Source organism: Schistocerca cancellata, chromosome 3 (genome assembly GCF_023864275.1).
Source record: "Schistocerca cancellata isolate TAMUIC-IGC-003103 chromosome 3, iqSchCanc2.1, whole genome shotgun sequence".
NCBI lineage: Eukaryota > Metazoa > Arthropoda > Insecta > Orthoptera > Acrididae > Schistocerca > Schistocerca cancellata.
In genome coordinates this window covers 102,472,590-102,494,897 of record NC_064628.1, presented here as the reverse complement: position 1 = coordinate 102,494,897, position 22,308 = coordinate 102,472,590, and the positions used below count along the sequence as shown (strand labels likewise).

The 22,308-nt window shown below is 40.6% G+C and overlaps 1 protein-coding gene across 3 annotated transcripts in view; it reads left to right on the top strand.

Moving 5' to 3' along the window:
* The first annotated feature begins 11,078 nt into the window (after positions 1–11,078).
* LOC126177108 (activating transcription factor 7-interacting protein 1-like) overlaps positions 11,079–22,308 on the top strand; it is a 186,370-nt gene continuing 175,140 nt past the window's right edge. Inside the window, exons 1-2 of one of the 3 annotated variants that reach the window (XM_049924374.1) lie at positions 11,079–11,130; positions 15,730–16,389. In XM_049924374.1, coding sequence (XP_049780331.1) covers positions 15,780–16,389 — 610 coding nt within the window. In that variant the 5' untranslated portion in view covers positions 11,079–11,130; positions 15,730–15,779. Of the gene's footprint in view, positions 11,131–11,430; positions 11,674–14,755; positions 14,814–15,729; positions 16,390–22,308 lie in introns of those variants that run through there. The other 2 variants (XM_049924375.1, XM_049924373.1) reach the window with 2 other exon arrangements.

Sequence of the window (22,308 nt, the reverse complement as noted above, 5' to 3'; positions counted from 1 at the left end):
GATGTTGCGACGTTTGCTATGCAAAGCATTGAAACAGAGTATGCCAAGGTAAAGGAAAATCGCAAAAATGTGTGTATCGAGTCAGTTGATGTAGTAAGCATTGCAACTGAGGAAAACTGGCCATCAAAATGCACTTTGTGTACTCAGTTCCACTTTTGCTTAATTTTTACTAACAAGGAATGCAGCAGTCGATTTCAACATGCAATATTGCACTGTAGCGCACTCCAGAGGATTTTATGCACAATTCGAGAACGTGGACGAAAGGTGGGTGCATCATTACAATCGTGATCACAGCGGCAATCAAATCTGTACCAACCTCTTGTGGTATTTCATCAAAGAACATAAACATAATTTTTGACATGTAAAGTTAATGGCCACTGCCTCTTGGGACAACTAGGTTTTAATTCTAACGGATTACCGGTAAAAAACGTTTTATGGGGTGGTTTCTGTTCTTTAGATGTTGTTTACAGTGACTGCCACGGAGTGTCCCTGGCATCATGAACCGTACTGGTAGGTAGATGCCTATCCAGTACAAGGTCAACTATTCTTCTAAATCTGAGCCACACTTCTACGTGCTCCTCTACGGAGCTAAGTCTTTCGAGTTCCTTAGTGAGATACGACACTACTGCCTCTTTATCTAGTTTGCTTAACACATGACTCCGTGAACTTGTTCTCTGTACTTCGGTAATCATTGTAGCTACCACTGCCTCGTGGCCACAGATACCAGTTTCTATGTGGATATCAGTTGTCTTTTTTTGCTATTAGATGCAATATATCAGGAGGAGGCTTCCGAACAATCTGTTATAGGTAGTTCACTGAGAACATACTTAGGTACGTTTCGCACGATGTTATGCTGAACATTTAAACCATTGAAATTTTCTCGGTTGTCTGTTGGATGGTTCAAATGGCTCTAAGCACTGTGGGACTTAACATCTGAGGTCATCAGTCCCATAGACTTAGAACTACTTAAACCTAAGTAACCTAAAGACAGCACACACATCCATGCCCGAGGCAGGATTCGAACCTGCGACCGTAGCAGCCGGGTAGTTGACTGTTGGATGATCAAAGTTTCCTCCAGTGATGGCAGTATGATAATGAAACTTACGTACTAGTGGACTTGCCTTGTTATTTTATCACTAAGTCACTGGTATTCTGTTCTTCCCTGCATCCGTTATAACTGACCGAATGAATCACTGTTTCGATGCTGAGCACTATTTTGATGCCTGTCGATGTGGTTCGCCATTGCCTTCCTCCGACCTGTTCCGAAGCTTCACGAATGTCCTTATCGTCTAGATCACTCCTAAAGAGTGTGTGGTTTTCTTTTTATTTATTTATTTATTTATTTTTACATTCCTTCTGTTCATATTGGGTTGGCAGCTAGCAAATTACTGCTCTTCAGCCTTTGGTTTGCCTATAAAATATACAGAAAAATGAATTTCATGAGGGTACAGCAAATATAATGTGCATGATGTGATACTGGTGGCGTGCCCTTTCCCACGAAGTGATGATGATGGTAATAGTGGTGGTGGCAGTGGTGGTGGTTGTAGACTTCGTAGTAACTGTGAAGCAAAGAAATCAGACAAGGAAGGAGTCGGAAACGATGTTATATGGAAAAGGATATAATATGTATGTTGTGGAGCAACCTAGTTGTCACGATGTAGAAATTCTGAGACCGTGGGACTTAGACAGGAAGAGGATGAAGTAGCGGAGTTTTTGCATTAAAAATGCGACCAGCCACTTCATAATGGTTTTGAAAAACATTTAATCTTAATCTTCCATAAGTTTCGCTTGGTTCGAATGGCTCTGCGCACTATGGGACTTAACATCTGAGGTCATCAGTCCCCTAGAACTCAGAACTACTTAAACCTAACTAACCTAAGGACATCACACACATCCATGCCCGAGGCAGGATTCGAACCTGCGAGCGTAGCGGTCGCGCGGTTCCAAACTGTAGCGCCAAGAACCACTCGGCCACACCTCCATAAGTTTACTTTGGAATCACTGAAAGCTCATCTTCACTTGTTTGGTACTTCCAGAAGTTGTTAAACCAAGTGAATGTAAGTGCTGTGTTCTACAGATTTCTCTGTAGTGGATCGCTCTGAAGTGCTGCACTTACAACTTCAGGAATTACATAACGTCGGCGCGGTCTCAGCGATTAGCCGCACATGATGTAAGATGTGAAGTGCCTGCAAATACTACTTGTAGATGGGCCTTCAGTAGATCCTAAACTAGTTAGTGGAAGAACATTTCTTTTAAAAAATAATGGTGAAGCAACTGGTAACAGTGTTAATACAAAGCTTCCGCTATTTTTACAACAATCACACAGTCAACATCCACAATGAATGAGATACATTTTTGGACATTTTGGATTGGAACTTCCGTTTTGGCTGTGAGAGGTATGGTAGGGTACAGATGGAGTAACGGGTGGATCTCAACGATTACATTGCGGTCGAGGAGAGGAAAATGACTGTAATTGCCCTGGAAAAGGCGCGGCAGAACGTTAGTGTTCTCAAGAGTAAGGGCTACAACTGAGATTCAAGCGTACGGACCATGAAGTTATTCTAAATGTTATGACACATATGGCAACCTTATGATCCGGTTCAGGATACAATTGGTGTAACACACACTATCTGTTCGAAAGTATCCGATCACCTCTATGTAATGCGGAATTGATCACTAGATGGCACAAGAGACTGACCCGCCAGTATAAAAAGGGCTGGGGAATATGGAATACTGTGTCGTCAACAGAGAGCAGTAACAGAAGAATGTGTTCGTCAGCAGATATCAGTGACTTCGCACGTGGATTGGTCATTGGACGTCACCTGAGTAGAAACCCAATGGTGCCATTTCAGTCTTTCTAAAGCTGCTCAAGTCGACTGTCGGTGATGTGATTGTGAACTGGAAGCGCGAAGAAACAACCGCAGCTAAATCAAAGCCAGGGACAGTGTGACATTTCCGAGGGTGGTAGTAAAATATCGTAAGAAATAAAAGGAAACCTAGAAGACGAAGGTGGGTAATATATGAAAATATGCAGGAGGAGCGAGGGTGGGAGATTAAGGTTTAACGTCCCGTCGACATCGAGGTCCTTAGAGACGGAGCACGCGCTCGGAATGTTTCAAGGACAGGACAGCAAATCGGCCGTGCCCTCTGCAAGGGAACCATCCCGGTATTTTTCTGGAGCGATTTAGGAAAATCACGGAAAACCTAAATCTGGATGGCGGGACGCAGATTTGAATAGCTGTCCTCCCGCATGCGAGTGTACCACTCACTGCGCCACCTCGCTCGGTAAAATATGCAGGAGCAACGCGGATTCCAACTGATGAAGATCGTGATGCATGGATATATCTAAAGGACGCTTTTATCCTGCAGTAGATGTCACGATGATGTCACGATGATGCTCTATTATATTTTAGAGCCCACCATAACAGTGATTATTTAAGAAAAGAAAATAATTAAATTGGTTACTAAATCTTTATCGAACCCATTTCGTTTTTACACCTCACAAAGTTTCATGTTACCGCTCTGGAGGTAATTACTTGCTGGTTGGGAACAACTGTTGTAAGATATTAAGTAATACAATCCAGATTGCTGCTATGGTATTTTAATGACGATTTATTGTGATGGATCTATTACGGCTAGAATGCCATTTTCAGACAATCTGCGAAAGTTACATAACATTTTTATTTTATTATGATGTCGGTCAATCATTTTTACATATACAGGGTGTTTCAAAAAGGTACGGCCAAACTTTCAGGAAACATTCCTCACACACAAAGAAAGAAAATATGTTAGTGGACATGTGTCCGGAAACGCTTACTTTCCATGTTAGAGCTCATTTTATTACTTCTCTTCAAATCACATTAATCGTGGAATGGAAATACACAGCAACAGAACGTACCAGCGTGACTTCAGACACTTTGTTACAGGAAATGTTCAAAATGTCCTCCGTTAGCGAGGATACATGCATCCACCCTCCGTCGCATGGAATCCCTGATGCGCTGATGCAGCCCTGGAGAATGGCGTATTGTATCACAGCCGTCCACAATACGAGCACAAGGAGTCTCTACATTTGGTACCGGGGTTGCGTAGACAAGAGCTTTCAAATGCCCCCATAAATGAAAGTCAAGAGGGTTGAGGTCAGGAGAGCGTGGAGGCCACGGAGTTGGTCCGCCTTTACCAATCCATCGGTCACCGAATCTGTTGCTGAGAAGCGTACCAACACTTCGACTGAAATGTGCAGGACCTCCATCGTGCATGAACCACATGTTGCGTCGTACTTGTAAACGCACATGTTCTAGCAGCACAGGTAGCGTATCCCGTATGAAATCATGGCGGTGAATCGAGGAAGTACAGTACATACTGACGAAACTAAAAGGAGTTCTAACATGGAAATTGAGCGTTTTCTTTATTTGTGTGTGAGGAATGTACCCTGAAACTTTGGCCGTACCTTTTTATAACACCCTGTATACGAATTTGGTACTTACGTCCGTATGCCATCAGTGCTCGCTGTCATTCCGTATTGTATAGCAACATGGTGTAGGTTAAAGACTCTTATGCTATAAGCCGGTTTGTGGTTTGCTCCTGTTATTAACTGTATTTTCTTGTATTTTTTATTAATTGGCGTTTTATCGTCAGATTAGGCGGATTGACAGTTGTGACACTTGGCCAAAGATGCTATATAGTTACATTGTTGGTACGGTGTGTTGCAGTTATCACTTCGGGCTGTATGTATGATCTTTGTAATCAATATGTCCGCGAGTAGTTAACTTGTGTCTATCACTTATCTTTGGTTAGTAATGCAATAAAATTTTCTATGAAATGCTTATGTTTTAAACCGTTTTCATTCAAAATGTGATCAGGGCGTTGTATGTGTGTAAGTAGAGTTCCATCTCTTCAAATACATTCATTGTTAAACCTTTAGGTACTATCTGTAAAATTTTCAGTGCTGATTCCATTAAACGATTATAGTAACAATCTGTATTTTATTCCATACTGTCTCTAAGAGATATTTTCCATGCTGCGGGCCCATTGAATCGTAAATCTTGTAAGATAATTCGTAGGATCAGTATTGCCCGACGTGTTCGTACATTTCACCGAAACCATCTTGTCTTGTCCGAGGTCTGCCTTTGGCATGTTTTTCATTCTTCTCTGTCTTGCGGTGTACGTTTTCCGATCTAATTGCTGGATCCGAAAGTTTTCTGTAAATATTTGGATCGCTACAGGACAGTTATGAGCGTTATAGGAATGGTGACATTTGTAACCCTATCTCGCGGATCCAGAGGTCGCTGGCGACCCGCATTCAGACTGATTTAATATTGGAACAGTTCAGAGGATTAGTGCTGGTCCGGCAAAAAAAAAAAAAAAAAAATTCTGGGTAAGTCCGGCGAGCGTGGATCGTCTCGCACGCTGTCCACTGCCAAAGAATGGGCAGATTACGATCTCGGCGGAAATAGAAATTCGCGAGGCTGAAACGGCAACTCCGACAACTGACGAATGGAACGTTTCTGTGGGAGAAGGTAATCTGGTGCGAAAAGCTAAGCAGAATGCAGATCAAGGTATTGGAAGGAGTCATAAAATTTATAAGGGGCAGAGGCCCACACAGGGGAGACTTGCTTACATTGTACCGTCTCTTAATTTGATCACTGCTGGAAAATTCGTACCTCTTGTACTGACCTAAATTTGTGAGGTCAGCATGAACTACGTGTTCTTCGGAGCCATATTGTCAGCTATAATCTCTGTGTGATGCAGAACAGATCGTGTGAAGATAGCGTTGAATATATTGTATTTTTCATTTAACTTTTTGTGGTATTGAGAATTGCTGTTATAAGGTAAGTGGCAACGTAATGATTTATTTATGGGTGAACATACATGAAATAATCTTAGTTTTCAGAGAGTAATGAAACTGTATTTATTTGATTCGTTTGTAGACAATGTAGACGTTGCCTGCATGCTTTCAGCGTTATTATTGCAACGTAATGTTTAGAAATGATGAGGTGAAGTTTCTCATGTGTTCTTTATCCTGAGTCATTAATTAAAAAAATATTTTGTATTACATTATGGCAGCAGGAAGGCGTTATGGACAGTGAAGCACAGATGACCTGCATTTAACTGTAACAGTGTTTGTAAATGGGGAACATGGATTAAATGAATCTGCACGCCCGTAAAATACACCGAAACCAAAAATTAAGAGTCATGCTGAAAACAAATTCTAAACAACAAACTGAGATGTAAATTTTTTTGGCCGTACTAACATGCTTACCAACGAAGCTGGAAATGAATTGGAAGAGCATGTTGTTACATTTGAAGAGATAATGTTCGATTTAATTGTGTACAACATAAGAAAACTTGCAGAAGGAAACGGATGTCCCCATAATTTCAACGCAGAAGAAGCCATGGCAGGCAAAAAATGGACAAAAGGTGTGCATCCACGATATATCGCGCTGTAGCTGTAACGCTGCAACAAATATGTTCAAAAATATCGGACGCAGAATCGCGGTTTTGCCGGGATCATGGTGTTCGGTTCCTATTTGAACTAGGAACATGGGTAAAAGTTTTTGATTTAATCCGGACCAGCGGCCATCTGTAGAGTCATTCATGTGTTTTACTGTAGCTCTGTTACAGTATATTATACAAGGTTTGAACAACTAATGGGAGCTGGCACAAGGCAAATGATGCAGATCCGGTTAATTCCTTTTGCAAAAGATTTTAATTGGGCTGAAATTAATGCTCAGGTAATGACAACATTTTTGTGTGTGCACTGTTCATATTTTACGCGTAAAAACAGTGATCCTTAAATAACTCCGGATTGGAGCAAGATTGGTGGTTTAAATTTGGTCCACAGGTGTATTATACCGTGGTATAAGATAAATTTTAACCGTTTGAAAAACACTTGCTACGTCTGGATTTTAGGTGCGAAAAACTAGTTTTTCTGGGAGGTTTTTCAAACGCGCCACTTCTGTAATTTAAACCTGTACGAATCGGTTCAAACTTTGCACGAAGATAGATATCAAAATGAAATTTTTCAATCCAATGATCTTTATCCGTTGTCAAGATGCAATGTTTTACAGTCGAGCTAAAAACAACACGTGAAATTAGTTCTTACGTTAATTGAATGCGCCGAAAGGGTTTAAAGTGATTCTGAAAAACAAAGAAACGTATTATTACGATAAAATTAAAAAAACTCGCTTTCAAAAATCTAGTTCATTCGAATTTGACGTGCGAAATTTTGAGTTTTTTTACGCGTGCCATTGCTATGTTCAAACTTATACGAAGCGGTTGAAATTTTGTAAGAAGGTAGACAAATAGTCGTAATTAATGGTCTCCTGTTGTTTTGTGAAAACGTTATTCGCTGCCACTATATAAGCAGCTTGGTACGAAAAGACAACAAGAAACATGTATCGGTGCAGTCGTTGCCCTAGTGGAAAAAAAAAAAAAAACTACATCGGTTGCTAAGCTACGGCGGTCTAATGTCAAAATTACGGCACAGTAAAATTTGAGAAGCAGAATGAAAAATGCTCCTATCGTAACACAAAAAAGGCATATATGCCCCGAGCGGAGTTAGGGATTTAAAAGAAGGGAACTGGCTTTTCAGCTATCTGGTAGACGTAACATTTTGAGATTCGCTCGAGTTAACCCCACTTTCCCCGTGCAGTGAGCTCTGTTAGGTGCAAGGTGTTGGCACACCTGCATCTTGCAATTTATAGGCTAAGTCCCTGATCCTGAGCCAAAAATCCGAAAGTTTCGCCAACTATAGTAAACAATATATAATATCATATGGCTGAAGACCAAAGTTTTTCTGGGAAGGATAAAATTTCTGGATGTGAATGTGTTCCAGGGAGACGACTCATGTGTCATGTTACTTTGCTTGGCGCGATGCATATTACATGACATGGGTACTAATATTAACAGATAAAAAAGCGCGAATATATCAATATGTTTTGATTTAAATGTCTTTGAAGCTGCCAGATGAGTCGAAAAAATAGAGAATGGATGATCACTGATGCACTTTCCATCTAGTTTTCGTATTCACTTGGTCTTCCTCCTCGGATATGGCAATTACTTTATTTCATTTCTACTGCCTAACCGCCACCCTCTCGCTATAGCTATCACTTAACGCAGACAGGGGAAACGAAAGTGGCACATCTCTCCTGCGCATCTTGTTTATCTGTATAATGTTTCTGAGGCACACTTGGTTATTCCGCCTCGCATTTGCCAAGACAAGTGTAGAAAAAAGAAGGAAAAAAAAGAGTTAACGCCCAGTAGAGGAAGTATCATTAATCTGGCGCGCAGTATGGATTGGCATTGCTTCATTTTTCCCTCTATCCACAAGCCAGTGCCCTGCAGTTTCACCTAAAAGACGAGAACTTCCGACGGTTCATCTAAAATATTTTCAGTAGAAGAAATTTGAGTTTCATCAGATTGTTCAATCGTAAACATTTTTCTCATCTATGCAACACTCGAAATATAAATGTACGTAATATATACATAGGTTCCTTGTACACATTTTTCGGAAATAACCACATTTTGACTCATCAATGGTGCAGCCACATCCACAAGTATGCACTGCAGATTAGCGAAACGTGCGTGGTAGAGTACATTTCATTGTACTATATTTGAGTTTCCTGTCGTTTCAGTTACAGAAGAATAAATACTTAAAATTCACAGAGCGGTGGGTCATTAGTCTGATTTTAGTCGTGATGTGTTAGGAACTGCGGACCATTCGCATATCCAAAGAACTAGTGCTTGGTATTGTCTGAAAATATTCCCACGGGCACCTGGCGTTTTACTTCAAATATCTGACGTTCTAAGTATTGCAGCGTTCCTGTCTCACGCTTCCACGAGTCAGATAATGCCTGTGCCAATTTCCACTACATTCCTTGACGTATATTCGATGTCCCTGTTTGTCCAGTTTAATGTGACTCCGTTGGGGAATCTTCAAACGCTTATAACAATAACAGTTTTATACTTATCACTCGTTCCGTGGGATTCACAGTCATCTATTATCTTATCCCATAAAATAAAAATTTACTGTTTTAATTTTCTCGACAACAAACAAATTTGACAGCCTGTTCTAAAAGTTTCTGACATATCCCTATAAACGACGAATGCAGAGATAAGCCATGATATGAATAAACAAAATCAGAAGAGAAATCCTAAGACCGAGCGAGAACTGAATTCCGATGCTTTGAATTTATAGTTTGTCACCTCTTTGTTATCATAAAACCACCGAGCCACTTCAAAGTTTAATAAAATATTTAATTCTGTAACACTAACAGCAGATATTATGTTTGCTAAGATAATATCATTAGCGTATTCCCTTCCTGTATTATCTTGCAATTTACAAACAGTAGTTAACAAGATCCAAGGAACGATTGTAATGTATGTATTAGACAAAACCACAAGAAGACGGCCATTTCCTATGAACAAAGATAGCCACAGCACATGCCAAGATTGCCCAGAATTACTCCAGTGTTTATGTGTGCTTTTGTTAATTTTTTTGTATTTTTATTGTCGCCTGAGGATGAGATTTGTACCTAGAAACATGTTGCTTTATTAAATAATTTAAGCAAGTCAACAAAAGATTTGTAACTGGTAGCTAACTAAAAAAACTTTTTAAATCTGTGATGTCGAAAAGGAAGTATAAAGCGATGTAAAAATCATGCCAACTGTGTGAATAAAATTACTGATAAAGAAGTGACTAACTTGCGAAATAGACCTGGCTCTCATTAAGATAACATATTTATAGCAGTCAGGTAACAGTTGTAATGAGAACAAAAGTTTAGACTAATGGAAATCGTAAGTGGTAGCGCCTCTGAAACCACAAAGAATGAATGATGAAATTGTCACATATTGAAATCTGTGTTTCATGAACTGATCATGATTTCTTAGTTCAGGTATTTCACATCCGTGAACCTGTTCGGGACGTTACCGGTATTAAAAGAATTATTGCAGCATTTGGGTTCATTTTAGGATTTACTGGCACATCAACATACCGAGATTCGCATTGATGATATTCTGAGTTGACGTTGATCCTAGGTAAAAGGCCCAAGGTCATCGTACGGTAGCCCTAGCAATCTTAGTAACGAGTATAAGTCTAAACCAGAAATAACTTACGGGCACGAAGCACGTTACTAACTTTAAGACAGGTTTCCTTTAACATTTTATCTCAATATCTCTGCCGGGAATGTCGCGGTTCCTATTTCTTTCTCAAATTTGGCTTTCAAGAACATGATTATTCACCTGCTTACAATATTACATCAAACAGATAACAACTTCTGTACAAAACAAGGAAAAAATACACGTAGTTCCGATAGCTAACGTAAAATAATACTAGATGTCACATGTACACATAACCTCTGACAAGTACAAGTTTCAGGTACGAAATACTTTAGAACGTATAAAAATTCTTTGACAACGGTAGTAAGATGTTAATTGTCGTAGGGGGCGATGTATTTCTACAGGAAAAATGAAAATCACCTTTAGAATAAAGTGGTATAAAATATTAACTTTTTGATGAGTGTCTTGATTTCTAGTAAGAATGTGGAAAGAGCTCTGAACACTTTGGACCTAGGTCCGACTTATCATCGTAGACAAGCGCTTCCGATCGTTTATAAGGGCAACGCAGAAATTGCTCCCATTAATGGCGTCATATTACCGTACCGTAACTGTATGAAGTACATCTTGGTTCTTAATCCGAACGTATTTTCTTGATTACTTGGCGCCTAGAACAACAATGGATTACAATGCCATCTCCTAAGACGCCAACATATTCATGACGATCTTTTGCTCGTCAGTCGCACATTGGAAGCAAGTAAGTGCTACCGTTTGGCTGGCACCGACACATAATCTTCCGCAGCGATATTGATTACGGTTGACAGAAATTGTGAGATTCCTTCAGGATGGTACCGTTGCATTCCGGAAGCTCTGTGTCTCGTAAAGGTTTTTGTAGCGTTAGTTTCGAAAATCAGAGAAGTTTTAACTGCGAACCAAATATCAATAGGGCTTCACGTAGTTACCAGTAGCGCCAAGAGATGGCGCTGGAGTCAGCGTCGGCCGTGCGAAACCTGTGCGCATGCGCACGCTAGCCATATGCATTGGGAAAACACAGGCGGTGTACACAGAGATACTTTGGTGAGTGAGATTTTGTTGTATTAAGTAGTTCGTAGACTCTGAAGGGCTTACGAAGTGGAACCTATCCGCGTCCTTAACAACAAACATGCCCACTGTAATAATCATAACGCAATGAACGTTTGATATAATGTGTTTTAGTCATCGGTACACGAAAGGTGTAAATAACGAGTTCGTTGAGAGTGGCGGTTATTTAGGTATAATATTTATGTTGACCTCGCAGTACGAACAACTCTTGTGTTTTGATGTGTCCGCAGTGTTTCGAGTTTTAGTTCTCTGACGTTGGAAAAGATCACCGTGTTTGTAAGACAGTGGCTAACACGAGAGTATGGGGTCACTGATCCTCAGTGAATTGGACTGATAGGGCAATGTTTATGTGCCAGCAGAAATTTCTTTTCTGCTATTCGTCATGTTTGATGAGAGTCCCACGATGACTAAAATTTGTCAACGTCTAGTACTTGTTCACGTAATCAGCATTGACTGCAGATTTTCAGTTTCAAAGCATAGTGACTAGTGGTTGTTTCGACCTTGTCATATTATCATCACGTAAGTAAAAGTATGAACCAGTGTATGATTATCGTGTACGTCGTTTACCTTTCACGGGGCATTGGAAAGGATTTGTTGTTTCGAGGTGAAACACGTTGTGTTTGGTTCTTAGTAACTAGGTGGCTTCAGGAAATAAATTTTACATATAACAGACGTAAACAAAAATGTTTTATTTCCCGAACCCGTTTTGTTGAGCTGGTTGTGTGCATGGTGTGAAACGTAGCAGGGAAGTGTACATGCAGGCGTGTGGTAGTTTGTTGCCGAAAGTGTTAGACAAATTGTGATAGTCTGTGTTTGAAAATGTATTTATATAGATGGTTGTCTCGCCTGAATTAGGAGGTATCAGTTGTGTGTCTTGATGCAAAACTGTGCATATGCACAATGGCATTTGCTTTACATCCGCAGCGTCCTACACCAAAGTGTACGATGATATCGTTCTAGACTCTCCTGTAACTTAAGTCTCACAGGACGAGGTATAATATCGAACTATTTGGGTCCATCAGAGGGCACACAATAAGCATACCTCAAAAGTCTGTAAGAAGATTCTTCATTTGACTCTGTCTGTACATTCTCCAGTTCGCCTAGTTTCGAGCAACACTTTCCCCAGCACCATAGCTACTCGCGCATGCGCATTATATGTATTTCCGGCGATTCAAAAATCAATAAATTATTGCTCACCACTGGCGATTGTTAGGCACGAGTTTAGAAATGGAGGTACACTCCTCGCACTCGGAAAATCTGACCGTAGGTGTTCAGTTTGTTACGACAGGCCCTGTCTAAGCCATGAGGTTAGGTAGGCCTATGTAATAATGAGTAATAAGTCCCACAGTGCTCAGAGAATAATGAGTTAAACGGTATCCTTGTAATTAGCTTCTGTTATTGCATTGTTCTACTGGCCCAGTTGTAGGTCTGGGAAATTTTTCTGAGACTCGACAGATAAGTGATTAAAGCGAGCTGAACTGCAGATTGCAACATTTCTCATCTTGTTTTGTCTGTACACACTGGTTTGGTTGTAAGGAGCATCAAATGAGTCGCGACTGCGGGTGGGTCAAGTCAGCTCTGACTGATTAACAATTAGTAATGTTCTTGTCTCTCTCGGAAGACTGTATCTGATACATGTGGCAACAGCGCTTACGGCTAGCCCGGGCAGCGCCTGAACGACAAGCAGGACTCGCCGATAAATGGAAGGTTTCGCAGTGGGATTGATTTTGTATGCACAGTGCTTGTGTGCATACACATTCCTGTCCAGAAAAGTTAGCGCAAAAAGCTTGTATTTGTCGAACAGGACACGAAAATTGTTCTTTTTAACATAGCCCGATATCCAGAGGTTTACTACTAGAACACACGCTAATTGTCCCATAAAGATGGTATCGACGTGCTACTAAGTGGGACAACTCATCTCTGAAATATTAGGGAGGAAAAGGGCCGAAGTCCACATCTTGGCGCCATTTCAATTAGGGTCTGCATTGGTTGTCATAAACACTTGAATGCTGGGATGATTCCTGAGGAAGGCAAGTTACATATCCTAGTCCCAAGCACTCGCCATCTTGAGTTTATACTTGGATTCTAATGACGTTGTTAATGTACTAAATTAAGAGATAGGTTGATGTAGGGGTATTTGGTGCACACAGTTGTGATCAGTTAGAATTCTTGGCTTGCAATGGACACAACCTTGGCTGAAGTAATGAAGCAGCATTTTCACGAACACTGGAGAAATATTAAGGTTTTTGCAGATGTAGATCAGCCTGTAAGCTTCCGCTCACTAATTTTTAAGGGTGCGTCAAACTATATTTTTCTGAGACGTTCAGAAATAAATTGTTGCGAAGTACCTAAAATGAGACTTGTCAAAGATCTTATTCTGGTTGATAGTATTTCAGAACCATCAGTTTTTTGAGTTGGGACTGTCGGGAGAACGTGGATAAGCCATAATGTAGAGTTATAAAGAAAAATTTACTCAAATGCAAAAGCACAGGTCGTGTTAGTATACACATGCGATGTCCAAAAATGGCACAGCAATATTCATGATGACATAGGTGTGGTCATGGTCAAGTCATTGAAGCTGCCTGGAATTGCAGGTGATGTAATACGGCCCAGATGGACCAACACACGTTAATGGAAGCTAGATATGATTTGACGCCCTGAAGTCGCTCAGTGACTGCAGCAGTGTCCCAGAGAAAATTTACACTTTTTTCCAAAATTTACCAATAACGTTATGTTTTTACTTATAACTAGGTACGGGAACGAGTGCTCATCGGCAAACTAATTTAGACCAAACTACTGCACAAAGGATTTGGAATATCTACCACTTAACAGATCACAAGATAGGGTAGTATTATTTGTGGTGTAAGATGTGAGCGCTTTACATCCCTTCGGTCAGTTTAATTAAAAGGTTGACAGTCGCATAACTGCTGTCCTCTCCACCTGATGGCAGTATAGTAGCAACTCTTTTACGAAATCGGATCTTGTTGCCCACATCGAAAATTTAGGAGTGTTTGCTACAGCCCACGATTTATATAGGTGGAACGGCTGGTATAATTTTTTTCTGAACTGGTTCGTTAATGTAGCTTTACCTAAGATGATTTAACATACCCGTGGAGATAATTAGTACAATATGGAATTTGTAAACTGTCGAGCAACCTTCGTCATTATGGTAACGAGGTGGTTAGACGTAGTGCGATGATAGTAGGTCACAAATGAGGATTAGAAAACAAATCTTTAGCATTGTGTTAGAGGAATATGGGTATGGTATAAGATGACTTCTTGTAGGGTTGCCTATTAATAATTATTAATTGGTATGTCCTCTGAAGCTGATAGTCTTGGATTCTAAAGTAGTTCCTTTGTATTCAGTTCATACGTAACAGCAATTTCAAATGGAAGCATTGAAAAAGGGCTGTTATTTCTTATTTTCTTACTGTTGATAGCAGATTTCGGTTTGATTACGATGTATCACCTTTATAATCTTTATAAGGTTTATTTAACCCGGCTATGAATTTTATTTAGGGGAACTTCGTATTTAGTCAAGGCCATCCGCCATATTGGAATTGCCTCGCAGCACGATACGTCACACTTGCAGGGCAGTGTGGACTTCAGTCAGGCGATAGGCAGCGTTCAGAAACCGCAGCTGTGGCTTTCACTTCAGTGTCAGTATTATAGTTTCAATACATAAGTCACCCATCCTAAAAGATGGTATTTTAAGTACGTTTCGAATAGTATGCTGTGTAGAATGTGATACTATTTCCAGTCCGTTAAGGCGTAGAGCCCTTTGCACTGTTTCGCGTAGGGATACTCATCTGTTCAGTACACGTAATGTACTAATATCAACTAAGCGTAGACTGGAGGCGAAATCTGTAAGAGGAATCTCGATAGTGGGTGTACTATAGGACTGAGGTTTGCACAGTAGCGACGTGGCATCACGCCAGTTGGACGTCGGACGAGTAAAATCTTTTCCGCGATCGTGTCTCTGGTTCTGTCTCACCTTATGAAGTTAGGTCGTTCAGCTTGCCTCTGAATAGTCACGCAGTGGAAACGGGAAGCACAAATATTTTCATAAGTCAGGTTAAACTATGTGGTTTGAGTGTTCTCGCTTTCGAAATGTAGATACCTTAAGACTGACTGACGTGTGGTTTGACAGCATGGTCAGTTATGGCAACTGTCATTTATCAAGGAACTGAGCCTTGAAAGCAATTTAAAATAGTAATGGTTCTTAGATGTACCCAAAGAATGTTGATTGTATTTGCTCTTGATTTGCAGTAAATTTAATTATTTTCGTCGCAGAAGGTACAAGTAATGAATACAGACGCCCAAAGTGATAAATTTGACCTTATCTGCGGTGGTCATCACGTTTTATTCTGTGTGTGTGTGTGTGTTGTGTGTGTGTTTAGGGCCGCCTCCGGCTCCTCCTCTCTGCCCCCCTCCCCTCTCTGCTTACTTCCTCTCCCACCCTGACCTATTTTTTTGCCCCGTCCACCCCCTTCGCCCCCATACTTTTACACAGCACTACTCTTGGGTGGTAATTGGTAAGTTGTTAAATGTCAATGAATTCCATTTCTTTTCCAGGGCTCGACGTATTTACAACAGAAATGACACATTCGTGCTGAGGAGGAGCTATGAAACTAACAAGCATGTTTGAAAGCTCAAGTGAAACTCCCGTTGTGAAGTGTTCGCAAGATGGTGATAAGTCGGATCAGTCTGGTGCGTTGCTCGCACCTGATTCTGCGGACTCTTTCGATTTGTCGTCAAGTAAACCAAAGATAAAAGACGTTCGGTCGTCACCAGTTTCGGATTTATTAAACGGAGACAGCGATGCAAAAGCTGATTTAAAGAAAACATTAGAACCATTGTCGCTAAATAATGGTGATGGTGCTTCGTCAGATGATTTGGAAAGAATTTCATGCAGAACACCAGTCGGCGATAACGACTCGTCGAGCGAAAAAGAAAATTACGTGTTTGATGACGGGGGTTCCGAAGCAAGTTTGAAACTTCGCATTACTGAGAGTGAAGACGAAGGCGAGATGTCTCCGAGAGCTAGTAGCCCATTTGAAGACATTGATCACGACTCCAGCGAACAAATATTGCCTCAGACTGAAGATCGTGACGGCATTAACGGGGTGACTGAAGACATTGAACAAAACTATGATAATGAGGAGCAGGAGAACGAAGCTACAGAAGCAGACGACGCGAGCCCAATAGTTAAAGATGAAGACAGTGACATGCCAGGTGAGTAAGGTTTGTTTTCTCTGATTCACTCCCTCTGTAATCATCAAAGGGGCAGGTGATGGTACATCATATGAATAGTAGTCGACATGGTGATCCCTCCCTATCTCTGGTGTAGTGTTCTGGTCTGAGTTTCAGGTTTAGAAAATGGTTCATAGTTTCTTCGTATATTTTCTTCTTCTTTCTGCTTCACGTTAGTAATTCTTTTTGCAGTCTTTATATTATTCCGGTGCTTTGTAGTAATTTTGGTCCTTTGTAATATATATCGAAAATTCTTTTGGAATGGAGGAGATCCAAAACCATCCAGGCGATACTAACAAGATCACATTAACTTGTTGCACAGATAAAACTTGTGCAAAAGCGACGTGCATCCTTACGGTGTGTGAACATTACAGTCGAGATGTCTCGTAAAAACTAATTTTTTTTTTCCATAAGTTCTTATGTTCATTCAGGCATTAGCTTAGAAAAAAACCGCTTGCGTATTGAAAATATAAGCTAATATTGTGCAGTTAGTAATAGGAAACTGTGATTTTATAGGTAGGCGTGGACGAGGATCAAACTAATGTAAGGTCTAACAGATGTGTGTAGAAATCTTTGTCTTACCGTTTTTGCTGATTTTATTAGTGGGAACAAAGTCCCTAATAAATGACTAGAACGCAGTGTGGTCTCATCTCAGCTTAATGACAAAATAAAAATGGGTAAGTATGTTTGTACCCGGCATCCCCTCTAAGACAATTGAAATTTGATTCATTATGTAAATCATTTGTTACTGTTGCCCATATTATTATTGTGTGCGGCATTAGCCGTATATTATTAAGGCAAATGGTACATAGACTGTCGTTTTATTAGAACATTAATCACTGTGTGGAAGTACTAAGGGATATGCCTGCATGTATAATACGTATAGAAAATACATACTTACTGATATGGAACATATTTCGTTAGGGACCATGTGAGTTTTAATTTCTTGACTATAGTCTTTGGATTGTTCAGAACATTTGGCATGGCACATTCAAGCGTCCAGTTGTAAAACATCGCTGTTCCGACAGCGTGACTCCATCATAGATGTGCTTTTATGAGAACATTTGCCATGTATGTCGCTGAATGATCCTCGGTTCTCAGGAAAGATTTAAGAGAGTCGAGGAGTTGAATTTTGAACAAGGGCACCCATTACCCTGAGGAAGGGGTTGCTCTTAAGGAAAGGGAAAAGTGTAGTGTAGTTAGGTGTTTCCTTAAAAGATTTAATCGTCGGCATTATATAGGTTCTTAACGGGATCGAGACTGGAACTTTTTTATGGCTGCCATTCGCCTTCCAAAATATTAAAAATACTCCACACCCCGAGGACTTGCGCTCGCGCACCCCCCCCCTCCCCCCCTCCATCCTTTAACAAACTTTCGTTTGTGCACCCTTGTTTTGGTGGATTGTGTTGCAACCCAGCTGTTTGCGCAAACTAGTTTTCTTTACACTATATCCACTCAGTCGGCAGATTTATAATTTCCAAGGAGTGGATTTACTTGAATGCCAGCCGTGCATATCTTTCAGAATCGCACAGTATCTCTCGGAAATAGGTGTCAGCAGTGATGGACACATTAACACATCTTCCACTTCCACGTAACTTAACACTCGAAACTTGTTGCACAGGTGTCTAAAACATCGGTTTCTTTGACAAATTTCCTTGAAATCCCCAAACGATACGTGAAGAGCGTTTTCATTTCCTAGCTGCATTCTATTTCAGATTTGCATTTTCTTTATGTAATGGCCCTTCCTAGCTCTGATGCGCCGCTCGTCGGTCAAACGGAAGTATTAGGCGTACACTGTCTGCGACCCCATGTAAATGATATTGCTTTCAAATCGTCGCATATTCGCAATATCCAACCGGTCGTGACGCGTAACAGTTTCCTTTGTGCCATTTCTTGGCTTTGATGAATCCATGAGCAATCGGTATGGTTGAACGCTGTTGACATAAGACATCGATTTCCCATATAGCAACAGATGGTGGTTCTCATTACAAAGAACTGCATAAGTTGTTTGTGTGTGCCAAAAATGTGAAGTTGTTTCAAATAAATGACATTCTTTAAGATCTGAATAGAGTGCTCCTGTTTAGAGGTTTGTTGGTGCCAGATCCCGTGCGGAGTTCACGAAGTTCAGCATCTTTTCAGAGATTGTGTTCAACAGGCTGGTAGTCATTGGAACGAGACGAACGAGACTTCTAGATTTTCATCAAAATGTATTCTTCGGGTGCTGCTAGTATTGGGCAAGTGATGGGCGCTTGTCGACTTGATTTAAAACTGAGGGAATGTCGGGATACTATAGGTGCACGAGTTTTGTTTTACGTGAAAATCCGGTGTCATCCGCCGTTTTGAAAAGTCCGTGGTGTGGTTTCTTGACTCATCGTCATCTTAAGGTACTGCCACTAGCTTGCTTCGTAACAAGTTGACACAATTTCGCCAATAGGCAATGTAACCCCAGATGACAGTAATTAAGCACAAAATATTTTGATATAAGCAAAGTATTGCTTCCTTGAATTCCACCGAGGTTGCCAGGATAATTTACGGCGTTTCCTGAAAAATGACTGTAAACCATGAAAATTTATGAAGGTATTTTAAACCTGAGGTGATATGAGCGAATAGTTTTTCCATCATGAGAAACTGCATTATGAAAAGTAAATGGCATTTCAGATGTCTGCAGCGTATCACCGTAATGTGCAATTAATATTGGCGATATATTTTCTTTAGTTTGAGTATGCATATATATGTCGGCATCCAGTGTAACTTAAAGGGCGTCCCCCCACAGATTCTATTGCTGGCCAAGAAAGGACCCTTCTTTATAAAGCCCTAAATAAACTGTTTTCCGAACAAGTTCGGTGACGACTACAAACAGTTTTATGTTAGTACTTTAAGACCTATCGTGGAAAAGTAACATACCTTGAATAATGAACAGCTAACACTTCATATGATGTGGCACAACTAGTTAGACGAATAGTTACCCAAGTTTTTTTTTAGCAGGATGGGTCATGCGGTTTTCCAAAGGCGTTACGACCTCTGAATGGCTGGACACGGATCGAACTGTTTGCTTTCAGAAAGCATCATTTGTATCTCATTCTCAAATTACGAGTGATTGGTACCGAATTCAAGCTGAATCGCAAGTCTAAGAACGTCACGAATAACGTCTGTTTCAAGTTGATTCGCTGTTGATGATGTCGATGTATGTACCACTCCAGAGCTACTAACTCGTCGTAGGTTCTCGACTTTCCAAGAAGTGGGGATGGGTATCAAAGGAAGAACGAAGTCATTCAAAATGCCATGAAGGAAGTTTTGCTAGCCACCTATCGCTTTTCTTTAGGATCGTTTCTTACAGTTTATCAAGGCAGCTTGTATGATGTGCCATTATTCTAACATCATGCGATTGATCCTGCTTTCGTGGAAGTGGAGTGAATACTGATGTGACACGCGTCCTGTTCTCTTGCAAAGTCCGGAGACACGATTACGAAAAGTATAAATCACTAGGATCGTTCTATGATTCGTTTTTGGAATTCACGTCATTCCTGCACATGAAGCAGTACCTGGCTCAGGTATGTAATATTTACGTGAGTACTAAGTCTACTTACCGCTAATGCGTGCACCGGTGATAACTAAAAGAAAACTGAACAAATGTGACACTGAACGGAGGCGAGTTTGAGAAGACGCAGTGGAGTTTGAGCGTGCAACTAGTTGCGTCACTGGCAAGGTCAAAGACCAGTGTACAAATAGCAAGCATCACAGTGTACGAGTGATTTGTCACATATGGCTGATGGTTTAGATCCAGCATGGAGCTGCTTTAGTTTTGTACAGTGAAACAATATCGTATCAGAATCAGTCCAGTGCTTCGAAGCACTATTGACCGTGGGCACAGCAGGTGTCTATACATATTTCTCAAAATTGAACGATCAACTGAAAACATTTGTTATCGAGTCTGGTGTTTTGTTGTAGACGTGCACCACTTTGTGGTCGGTAAATTGTAGTTTGCCCTGATCTGCAAACTTTGATACAGTTCACGGACATCATTTCCAGGAATTAACTCTTATCGATGAAAAACAGCGGATGTTTGCTAGAAATGTACGTGAAAAAATACTTTAGAGATTTTTTGCTGATTCTGTGATAGGACCGGAGGTATAGAAAGATTAACAATATTTTCGTAGATACTCCTTAAAATCATACATAATTCATATTTTTTGTTGGCAGCGGGCTACACTGAGGAGGCTATTCTCTGTTCTTCCGTTATTTTATTCTTTCCAGCCGATCAACATTATCGTTAAAGCGAATGGCATATCTTACCACTGTATGATCCGTAAGTTAAGTAGTCATCAGTCTGGAGGTTGGTTTTGAACACAAGAGTAGTTGACAAGGTATGATTCTGTTGGAGGTAGTATGCCTACAGCTCTGTCGGATATCCGAACTGTTTTACTAACCAGTTAACAGGGGGAGTACGTTTTAACGTAGAGTGACCCACATTGCAACTCGGCATTTTCCACGTTGACCGGCATTGCTAGAACTGGGGGAATTGATAAGTGACAGATCAAAGTCGCAGGAGTAAGCATGACTTGTGGGTTTATAATTTGACACTTTACCACTGATCCACGAAGTCGCGTAGTAAATATGTAATCACCAGAGTCAAGAAGAATGCGCCGCTCGGCCAAGCGAGGTGTAGGTTAATTCCTAGCTAGAGGAGAGCACTTATGTGAGTGGGCGCGTATGACTCCAGTTTTGTTTTAAAGCTACAACGAAGTATACAACATTTGGACATTCATGTTATTGTATTAATATGCAATGGCAAGTGCCCTTCCTCACGCACTTCAGTGGTGTACAGAGTACGTGTGTAGATTTGGGGAAGGAAGATAGTAAAATATGGAACAATGACATGATGGACATATGTCACCTCCAGCGGTTTTAAAATATATCGCGTTTCTTCCAGGTACACTCCGACGCTTCGCACCGAATACTGTGCCTCAAACGTTAGTTTTGTGGCATGTACTTACATTTGCTAGAACAAAACGTTCAACTTGGCGTGTGGTGGTCTACAGTTTCTTAAATTGCGAATAATTTATGAAATTTGTGAATAATTATGAAAAGAGAGCTGCGTATAAAGCATTACTGGACGTAACGAAACTGTGAAAATGACTGCAAGACAACGATTGAAGATATACACATCTGATGAGCACTTGAGCTGAATGTGGAAGGTAGTGGCGTAGTTTCTAATTATGTGGCTGTAGAAGACAACAGTTCATGAAAGTGGTGCAGTTGAACCTAAGATAACACAAAAAGGAAATAAAAGTTGGTTGTCGTTTTTCCTGGAGGATAAGTATTTTTATGTGGAAAAATACCACTGTGGCTAATATTTGAAAGGCCCGTGTTATTACAAGTGGCGAATCTACAATGGTGGGAGGGGGGGGGGAGGTGGAGCTCCTCTCAATGGAAAAATTTCTGCAAGTACTTCAGAGGGCATCTTATACATTGCACCTTTTGACAGAGATGTCCCTCAGTACTGAAAAATGCTTGAAGATGATGGTGTGGAGAACACTCAACGATAATTGCTCAAAAATTCGTCTTTGGAGTATGAAGAAACTCCATTATGTTTCCTGTCCAGATCAGACATCTGTTTTCAAAATTATGCCAGTAATACAGTTTGTTGTTGAGACAAGAGCAAGAAATGCATTCTCTCACCTGCCAACCTGTAGAGTCATAGGGACCTGGTGTCATCCTTGGGGTAACAGCTTATTAGTACTAGATGCTTGGGAAAGTATTGACTCTGTTGATGCCCCTCTGTATTGTCTTCTGAAGACTGAAGTGGCATGCTTCATGCTGAAGTGTGCTCCTAGCCCCATCCATGACTTGCAAAAATCAACCTGAAGAGGACGAAGAGCTGTAACTGTAAATATTGATTGA